A 10,926-nucleotide genomic window follows, 5' to 3' on the forward strand; every position below is an offset into this window, starting at 1 on the left:
GCTTATTTACTTGGTCAACGGCGTAAAATTACAGAATATCTATCCAAAGTCTATTAATCGTACCTTCGATGTCAAGATAAAACAAGTAAGACATAATATTTGCACGAGCTGTTCTAGTAAATTGAGTGACTGGCTTCACAATAGTAAAGTTGGATTTTTGTTTCCCATACCCATGGTATGAAGGGAGCTTAATGATCAAACAACTAATCGCTTTTTTGTATCATTAAATTTTCATCAAAAAGTAGGCTCAAGATTGTTTATAAGCTCCACCTCACCACTGATTACCAAATTCTCTATCTCTAATAGGCAGTCTAAATCAGTGGTTCCCAATGTGAGACGCATGTCTAACAGGTGAAGGGGAGGGGAAGTTTGGTTGCTAAAAGGGACAACTTGATTGGAGAAATGTATAAATATTTTAAACTCATATTTCAATTTAAGTTTTTAATTTTAAGATTAATTTTAAATCTTGAATTTATTCCTTTAACAAAAAAAGTGGTGCGAGGAAGAAAAACTCGTCAGTACTAGAAGGAATGTTTAACATTTAGTTTTATACTAGCAATCCACGATGAACGATCACCTTTTGTCTATTATGCAAAAAACCCAGTTAGCACGCCACGAAATATAAACGTTTTATTCACGTATTTTATTTGGAAACACGAATAAAATACGTGAATAAAACGTTTATAGTTCGTGGCGTGCTCACTGGGAATCTTTGACTAACGAATCAATGAAATGAGATCCTCTTGAGGCGCATTTGAACGTGAAACTTAGTGCATAAGTTAGTTCGAATTTAAAAAGTTTAAAACTTTAAAGGAAAATATTGAATAAAGAGCAATATAAAGGTCTCTATTTACTGCTCATACTACAGCTCTCAATCGTACTCTTAAAGATAATGATTATATTTCCTTACAACTTTGCAGTTAACAGAAGAGTAGACAAAATGAGTGAATATATTAAAATACAACTAGTCGAAAAGCTGAAAAAAAAAAAAAAATTTCCAGTGCAAACGGATGAAACAAATTTCAGAGAGAGATTAAGGCCGTTCTGACCAAATTTTGCTTCCGAGCGTTTTTTTGACTCGACTATTCAATTTAAACCATTCAACTTTTCTATTACACTCATATTTTGCGCGTAAATTAAACTTTTTTTGTCATTCAAACAAAAAACATTATTTTTGAGCGTATTCAAAAAGTACTTTATATTTTGTACCTTTTACCGATGTGTTGTTCCTTTGACCATAATTTTGTTGCTAAAAAAAATCACACACTGTTTGGACTTATCTAACTTTATAGATTTCTTATGTATTGCAAGAAAGCTTCTGAAAACTTCTTGAGCTTTTTAATTGATCTTTTTTTGTATAAAGTTATCTGATCTTATACAAATCGCCATTCAATATCCTTGTACCTAAGACCGTGTCTTTAATTGCATCTATCGCCATAATCATTATATTTTTACTCTATTTAAATGTTTTTTGTAGTAAACAAAGAAAAATAACATGAATTGTCAGTATTATTTTGAGTTAATCACATTTTTTTTCAGTTGGATGTTATCTACATGGGATAGTTAGGGTTAAGGTTAGAAACTTCATATACCATTAATTTGTACAAAATATTTTCTAATTTAATTATTATTATCGGTTTAAATAATTTCAGAGCAAAAATATATTTCTAGAACTTAGTATACTAGCTGGTGGCCCAGGTACAATTAAAAATGAACCATGTTAGATCAACGTCAAATATAAAATACTGAAATCTACATGATCCAGCACTTTGTGGTGGAAATTTTATTATAATATCTTCAAGTTAAACATCACAAATATTGTCATCTTGAATTAATTTATTGCTTAAGTCTCGTGATTTCTTAAGATACTTAACTTTGTAAACAAAACCAACAACTTCAATAACTTCTACCACATAATGTCTAGAGTGTTTCTTTCCACTCAACTTGATGAATAAAAATTTTTCTGAAACAATTTCACTTTGTTTGCTTTTTTTTATTTTAATTTTTTCATCAGAGCTTTCATCATTTAAATTTGTGTCCAACTGTCCGAGCTCAACAAAATAGCCACCAGAAATTTTGCAAGATTGAATAACATGGTTCACAAGGGTTGATAAATCATTACAGTGAGCCGCAGTCCGAACTGTACCAGAATCTCCTTTTCCGTCGCTGGTTATTAAGTCACCGCAGGTGTAGAAATCACTTAAGTATTGACCTGCTCTTAGGAAATTCATGTAAAAATTTGGCTCTACCATTTTGTTGCTTAATGTTTGGTTAACACTTCTGACCAGTTATTTAAATCCGTTGTTTGACAGTCCCGTATATATTTGTACATTTACAACAGCTAGAGTGGTCACGTTTGGAACACTTGATGGTGGCTGGGCACTACTTTGACCTGAAACCAAAACATGTATATTTTATGTTTATAATAAACTTTGTTCAGAAAGTTCGGGTAAAACTTTTAAATCATTCGTTTTTAAAGAGCTTAGATTTTTAAAGATGCTTCCTGAAATTTATCTAGTCTTCATAGTTTAATAATAATGTTCCTAATAGTTAAGACTTTCTTTCAATATACGCATGTAAAAATTATTTAAGTATAAATATTTACCGGGACTGAGGCATGTGCTGCAACGCACCCTTGGTTCTTTCTTAATGGTGGTTTGCTCTTCAAGAGGATGTTTTCCTTGCAGCTTTAAACGCCCAATTTGAAAAACAGTAGGCTGTCTTAAAGATTGGTTTCCAATAGTTGTAGGAATGTCGTACAACAGTTGCACAACAACTTTGTTTTATAATGGAAACATTTTCTAGTGTAAGTTGCACAACTTAACGTCGGTTGTACAACAAATTTTATGTTGTACAACTGCGGTTGTGAGGTTTAAAAAAAATCTATTTCTGCAACAGTTTTTTGTTTTTTGTGCAAAACGCGCAGCTTATTTTTTAATGGAAACCACACAATAACTGTTGTATAACAATAAAGTTTACAAAATATCGCCATTGTGAGGAATTATTTTAACCTTCCCTGAGACACTAATGAGTCATTGCTTTCTTTATGAACTTGACAATATTTTTCCCATCTGACTGTGAATCATACAACTTACAAACTCCACTCCCCTTTTGCACAGTAGTACAACCGCCTCAATTTAACACATTAAATACATTAGGACAAATTTGAAAATCCGATTAATGACAAAAGGTGTTCAAGTCTGTCAGGAGACATTCTTGAGTATCGTTAAAAAAAATTCCCTATCAAATAGCATCATATCTTGCACCAAAGAACTAAACGCACCTTGCTTAACGAGTCTTTTAAATAGTTCTCTGACCCAAACATGTTTTCTTTTCTTTACGCTTTTTTGGCGTCTTAAAGTTAAAAGTGTAACAAAAAGTCGATAATTTAGAGTGATATTTTTTTTTATGACGGCCATTTTTTGTTTGTTTACACTGTTTTTTTTGAAAGACTTTTGCGCTAATTGAATCTAATGGAAACATTGCGTTGCACAACAATTTACCGCACAACAAATCAAACGAATGTTGCACGATTGTTGTACGATATTTCTACAACTATTGGAAACCAAGCTTTAAACATTTTTTCAGACATAACAAAATTTAACCTAAGTTTAATTTTTAACATACTTGTAATAGTTATAAGTATGTTAAAAATTGTAAGTATGTTAAGTGGATAACAATCCACTTAACATACTTACAATTTTTAACATACTTATAACTATTTATATTAATGATACTTGTCACACTGAATGACAATTTAGATAAGATCTTATTTGATGAGACAGTCCTAAAAACAATTTTTACTTCTCTTCAAAGGTTTTTCTTTTTAAAAGTTATTTCACTTTTAGAAAACGTTATATAGAGTTTTTCTCTTTTTTTGCCTCTGCACCTATTTTTATAAGTTTTTTACAAATTCTGTTTCCAAACAACCCTAATCTGTAAAGATTGACTTTCCTTGGAGTGGCCCTCCGAACTTTTTAACGGTCAGTTATCTTAGTTAACTAATCTAAACTTTTAAAGTTAATTACCTTAGTCAATACAAAAAAATTTTTTTTTTCTCACAGTTTTAAGAGAAATGAATATTTATTTTCTATGTAGGTATCCTTAAAAAAGCTTTTAAATCATTTTTTAGGATTTTTTTACATTTTGGTAGTAGTTTATACTTTAAGAAACACTGAGAGTTTCACGCTATGCATAAGCCAAGTCAAACTACGCATTAGATAGCAAATCAACATTTTGGTCTATAAAACGAAAACGGTACATTTAGTAGTTAAACAATTAGAAAAAAATTGTTCGTATTACATAGTAGAACACTTATGTAACCATTATTTTGAAGATGGTGACCGAATATCAAAGTAATCGGTGAGGATTTGAGGTATAAGTAGCAAAATACTAACAAAATTTAAACCAAAACTGCCATAAACCCTTAACCAGATAACCAATCCGACTGAAATTTTATCTAGAGTTTGGTGTGGCTATAGACTACATTTGCATCAGTTCTTATCAAATTGTATAGAATGGTTCTCGTTTCACAGGTGTTTTTATTGGCGCACTAGGAAGTCAAAATTTCACTCAGTTTAAACATTTAAATTATCTTGATCCTTGATAACCAAGTATAGATTACTTCGAAATTATGCTGATTTTATTCTTCTTGCGTCATGCTTTTGTGTAATTTTTTGCAAGCAAGAATAGGACACGATTGAACCCCATGAAAACCTGCATAAATCCTCAAACTATGTTAACAATTATAAGTATGCAGTAATGAAATACTGTAAGTAAAGAACACCATCACTAAAAGGAAAACTCGAAATAATACTTTGAAATAAAGCAAGTAAAAGTAATGCAAATCAAATAGGTAATTATTGAGTCATAACCTATAACTGATTTCATACATTGTGATGATAGCTGTTGGAATCAAAACAAATGTAATTACTAGTTTTCAATATATATTAAAATTGTAGTATTTTGAACTTTTTCATGTTTGTTATGCAGTGCTTCTTGAGATGTAAGCAAAAAAAATCTTTTACTTTGAAACAATTTTTTTTGTTTTTTATTTAATGATTTGAGTGGGATAAGTTAAGTAATCAAAAACTGGATATAAATAAAAAAGGTAAATTTTTCATTCTGCAGTCTTTTGATTAAAGTTTTTTTCTTTGAAGTTTATTTTTAATTATCATTGACTTGAGAATGTCTTTCATTAACAAAGTTTCCTCTGATTTTGAAAGGGATAAACAAAAAATCTGATTTTAAACAATGAACATGTAATTGATTTTTAAATTCATCTTCAAAGAATGGCATGTACAATTACTATTTAAGAAAGATACGCATATTTTATAAGCACAAAGTTAATTTAAAAAATGAAAACTTAACTAACTTTTGAAAAATTAAACTTATTCTTTTTGGAAAAATCAAAAAGAAACACAATTGTCACTTTATAAAATATCCTTTCAACACAAACTCTTACAAAGGGAGAGGCATCTCTTTAATTCTGTCTCTAAGTTCAGTGAAGGAGCTATCATAAGTATCATCTTTTTTGACCAAAACAACGCATGTTGCTCTTTTTGTCTGACTAGCTAAACCTAAGTCTATCCTTGCTGGTACAAAACAATATGGGAGTTTATTTTCTTCACACAAAACAGGCATGTGTGAATAAACATCTAATGGTGACACATCTCCTGCAAAAATGACCAAGCCTTTTTCCTTTTTACGTATTGCTTTTAGAACTTCTTTGACTCCTCTGCGGAGTTGTTTTGCTTTAGCAGCCTTTTTCACAACTTTGTAAATCTTTTTGGTCATTTTTTTACTAGCGAGAGGTTTAGCAATAACATTCATTTGAGTAATAAGCTCCTCATAGCTTGGCCTCTCCAACTTTATTTCTTCAATTGCAACATCACCATTCTCAACAGTGGTTTCTTCCTCTTTTTTTGATTTACCCATGTTTTATTTTTTTTTTGTGTTCAGCTGATATTTAAAGATAAAAAAATAAGGGAATTAACATTAGTTGATAATTTCTCAATATAACTTTCCACACATAAAGGAGTTAAAGACAGAAGTTAACAAAAAGTTTGCCTCATTGATATTCAAATCTTATAAAATTGATGTTAAAGCTTTATTTTAATTACCAAATCTCAGCAGCAAAAAGTTAATTTGAAAAAGTGAAGACCTACTCCTTATGTATTACATATACAAGTTTATAAATTAAATTTTTTATAAGAAAAGGTAAGTGGAGTTTACAAATACATTAAAATAATATAAATAACATAGTAACATAACTTTAATACTTTGTCTTTAAGTGATTTTTCTTTTAATGAAGTGTATTTACTAAATTCGATAAACTAATTACCTTAAAAAAATTCCTCTATTTATATTTACTAATTAATTACTTTTTGTAATAAAGAAAATTATAAAGTAACGAAATAATAACAAATGAGTTTAGCATGCCAATTACAAAAAGATGGTGGAATTTACAAGTAGAACATGTGCGCGACATTTAGATTTACGTTTTGGCCGGCTTTTAATTTATGTGAAAATAGACGCGTCGACGATTTGTGAGGTGCTTTCTTTCAGCCAGAGTTGATAACGCCTCCCGGCGGCAAAGTAACTTTCTGCCGAAAGGCCGACTTTTTTTGGAGGCGGAAGCCACTGGCGGCGGCCGTCAGAAGATATTTCTGAGGCAAGTTGGTTTAGAGACCGCCTCCAGTGGCTTCTGCTTCCCGATTGGCGGCAGCAGCCAGAACTTATTTTTGGAGGCAGAATGTTTTGAAGGCCGCCGCCAATCGGGAGGCGAAAGCCACTGGGGGCCGCCGTCAGAAGATATTTTGGAGGCAAATTGATTTGGAGACCGCCTTCAGTGGCTTTCGCCTCCCGATTGGCAGCAGCAGCCAGAACTTGTTTTTGGAGGCAGAAAGTTTTGGATGCCGCCGCCAATCGGAAGGCGAAAGCCACTGGGGACCGCCGTCAGAAGATATTTTGGAAGCAAGTTGGTTTAGAGACCGCCTCCAGTGGCTTCTGCCTCCCAACTAGCGGCGAAAGCCATACTGAAGTTGTTATTTTAGTCTCCCGCCGTCAGAAGAAATGAAAACAAAGGGTGTTGCCATGTTTGTCCATAAAGGAAAAGGAGCAGGAGTTTTTGATTGCTCGTAATTTTGCTCATTATTGATTGCTCTCGATTTTTAAAAGTGATAAAGAATTTGTTAAAACAATCGATAGCAAGGGAAAAAACAGCTTGGTTGTCGTTTGAGGCTGTCGTAAAAAACTCTCTTGGAAATAAAAAAGAAGAAAACTCTGCTGTTTAATTGTTAGAAAGTTGAAAGCCTTTTGTGCTCTTCGATGCGAAATAAGTATAAAACTTCGTTTTATAAATAGGCATCTTAAACAGTTTTTTGGTCAAGATAATTATTTAAAGGAGAGCGGTCCCACCAATATCTTAAGAAAATGGATGATCGTTATCAAGGACGTTTGGAAAAACACATGATGGCAGACCACTGTCCAACAGTACTGTCCAACTTTCTTTTGTCAACTTGCTTGATGCAAGTTGACAAAAGAAAAGAGCTACAAGCAAAAGTTTCTTCCCGATTAAATATTTATGAGAAAACGATTTGTTCGAAACCCTTTTCAAAATGAAAATTTACTTTTTTATAAATTTATAAAAAGTTTGACTTTGATAGGATGATGTTTATGCTATAAATTGTTTATTTTAAACGTGTTATTGACTTTTTTTTTCATCTTTTAATTTTATAAAAAATAAAATCTTTCAAAATATACCCTGGAATTTCAAAATAAGTTTCAATTCAGAAATACTTCGGAAAAAATGTGCTAACTACCTAAAATTTGCAAAAATTAAAAAATTCTATGCAAAAAATCTGATGTGACATTAAATGGAATCCTTTTTTTTATTGCTTGTACTATAATATAATTCAAGCTTATTGGAAGACTAATATTATTTTGTCAATTTAAAACTTAAGATAGTAAATAGGTATCTGGTTTCCATGACCAAGATGTCTTGATGGAATCTTTCACCTTATTTCTCACTTACTGCACCGAAGTTTACTGCCATCGATTCGGACGTTTATTTCGTTCCTACAACATGCGCAACCAAAGTACACTAAACCACAAAATTAACGCACTACTTTTAAATTCCGTCTTATTTTGAAAAATATTATGTATTTCCAGATTTATCAATTGCAAACATGATGTTTATTGTTGCGCATTTTGTAGGTTTTATTCCGTTTCCCTTATATAGTTTCAAAATAATAACAGCTATTTATAAGTAGCATGTTTTGCTGTAATTAAACCTCACTTGTAAAAGAAAAGTATGTATTGGTTCTAAATTGTTTTAACAGTAGAAAAGATAACTGTAATTTGAGCAACACATCTTTTCGCAATGCAGCGTTCTAGACGAAATTTAAATCGTGATAAATATGTTACAATTGTTACTTTGTCCAATGAAGGAATAACAAATTGGAGTGTCTCATACAACAGTCGGTAGGGTTCTACAATGGTTTGTATAGACCAATGATCACGCTAGACAAATTCTCCAAAGCAGACCTCGAACTACCAATGCCGTGGAGGATCTATTTTTAATGCTTCGAACACTGAGAGAACAATTTACTACTGCACCAAGTCTCCAAATACAACTTGCTGAGGTTCTTGGAACTGCTGTCAGTCAAGATACCATAAGAAGAAGACTTCGTACTTTAAATTTACCATCTCAAACAGCAGCTACTGGTCCCAGATTGTCTATAGACCATTGAAGAAACAGACAGGCTTTTGCAAGGAGGCATTTGAATTGGGAAATACATGATTGGGGACAGGTCTTGTTTACAGATGAGTCAAGGTTTTGCCTTGTAAATTCTGATTGCCGCCCAAGAGTGTACAGAAAACCAAATGAAAGATATTTCGCTTGTAACATTCAAGAAACCACTTCAAATGGAGGCGGCTCATTGATGGTATGATGCGGAATACCTTTAACAGCTTGCACGGAGTTTTTTATTGTTGATGGTGGACGTCCGACTTCTCAACGATGCATAGCAGACATTTTAGATTCTTTTGTAGTACCTTTTGCACCGTACATTGGAGATGGACTCCTTCTTATGCAGGATAGTGCTAGATCACATATGGCACATAATGTTACTGAATACTTAAATAATGTTAACATTGAAGTTTTTGAGTGGCCAGCTTGCAGTCCAGATATGAACCCAATATAGCATCTTTGGGACATAGTAGGACGCAGTATTAGAAGCCAACATCCACCACCTAACAGCCTGCGAGGAGCTGCGACAAAGTCTTATCTGCGTGTGGGAAGATATCCCTCAAGAAACGATTTTTCTTCACCGCCCTCAAAGTCAATTTTATTATTATCATCGAAATAATTGTATTTATGAGTTCTATTCTTAATATATTTGTCAAAATATATGATAATATTGACGACAGTTAAAATAATTCGAAATATTTAAGTGGTGGTTTTATTTTGCGGTTATTAAGTGCAGATAGTTTTATATTGTCATTAAGAAGCAAGGCGGCTTTAAGGGAAGTCTTTCTAGAATCTATAATGTCTAGCTCTAAAATTAATCACGTTGGTTCCAGATAGCGGAAGATTCCATTGTTTAAGAAGAAACTCCTAAACTTCTGTTTTGCTTTTTCTTTGGATAGTTGAAGGTCTTTTACAAGAGCATTATGATCAGCCTGGGTTAAAAGGATTCTAATTTTTGTCTAATTCTTCAGCATCTTCTTGGTGTTCAACATCATACCGAACCTCATCTGTGCTACCCATCACTTGTGGTGCTTAGATACGTTGATGGAATAAGCACAAGATTCTCAGCTTTATGCAAGACTAACCTCAGAGCTAATAGTCGTGGTCTTACTTTATCAATTGGGCTCAAAACTTTCGGTTTTGATGTGATTAACCTGGGTAACCTCAGAGCTAACAAGCAGTCTGGATCTAGTTGATTTGTACTTCTTGATGAATACTGCTTTGTTAATCATGCGGAAGTAACAATCGGACACACTATTGGTTGGTTTACGCCACAACATGGGTATATAAAAAACATCGAACGTTTTTTTTTCCGAGTAGAAATTGCATTGACCCAGAATATCATGTTGTCGAGCAATTATGAAGGGCACAACTTTTATCCTGCTCACAAGGTTTGCAGCTTCGAATCTCTTGGCTAACTTCTTTCTTTAATCTTTCCGCAAATATAATATACCAAAAATTGCCCAGATGATTAATGCAAGTTTGACTCGCTCTTTTTATTGTAATTAACTAAAAAATACATATATATCAACTTTTTTTCTAATCTGAAAGAAAAAATACAGCATTACATACAGATTAACAAGCAATTTTATGGGAAGGACTATACATGATAGAATAATAATAATTCTATTTTCAGATATGTTCGGGTTTAGCTCAACAAACTTTGTTTATATTAGGAATCAAGTTTTCAGATGGGAAAAAAACTTTTTTTGTTGTTATCAATATATATTATCAATTGAGCCGTTCAGTGACAAGTTGATGAACTCCACTTTTTGAAAAATCCGAAATTTGAGTGTCAAAGCACATGGTGTTGTCATAAATTTTTATATTTACAGTAACTATCCTGAATGATAAAGATTAATGCGATTAAATCATCAAGGCATTTTAAAAAACAAAGTATGTTTTTTCATCGCATTTCTTAATTTTTTATTTTATGGAGTTAATCGATTTGAGCATTGAAGACGTGACAATCGATTTGAATCGATTGTTGTAAGTGATACTTTACTCAATGATATATATTAAGATGTCTAACTTCACAAAAATTCCGTAACAAAAAGTGAAGCAAGTTCTAAAGTTTTTAATACCGATAGCCGTTTTATTAAAACTGACAATCATACATTCTTGCTTTGCTTTATTGTGTCCTTTCAGGCTGGCTAAACAAACTTGGCTTCTAC

At 32.3% G+C, this 10,926-nt stretch overlaps 1 protein-coding gene across 1 annotated transcript; it reads right to left on the reverse strand.

Moving 5' to 3' along the window:
• Window positions 1-5,389: 5,389 nt before the first annotated feature.
• Window positions 5,390-6,492, reverse strand: LOC149878223 (H/ACA ribonucleoprotein complex subunit 2-like protein). The gene has a single exon (XM_090073447.1). The coding sequence runs from the start codon at window positions 5,935-5,937 to the stop codon at window positions 5,461-5,463; it is 477 nt and encodes a 158-aa protein (XP_089929573.1). The 5' UTR covers window positions 5,938-6,492; the 3' UTR covers window positions 5,390-5,460.
• Between the last annotated feature and the right edge of the window lie 4,434 nt (window positions 6,493-10,926).

The sequence above is a fragment of the Hydra viridissima genome, unplaced genomic scaffold (genome assembly GCF_058129835.1).
Source record: "Hydra viridissima isolate aposymbiotic clone 2 unplaced genomic scaffold, HvirCarnegie_v1 scaffold_15, whole genome shotgun sequence".
NCBI classification, from domain to species: domain Eukaryota; kingdom Metazoa; phylum Cnidaria; class Hydrozoa; order Anthoathecata; family Hydridae; genus Hydra; species Hydra viridissima.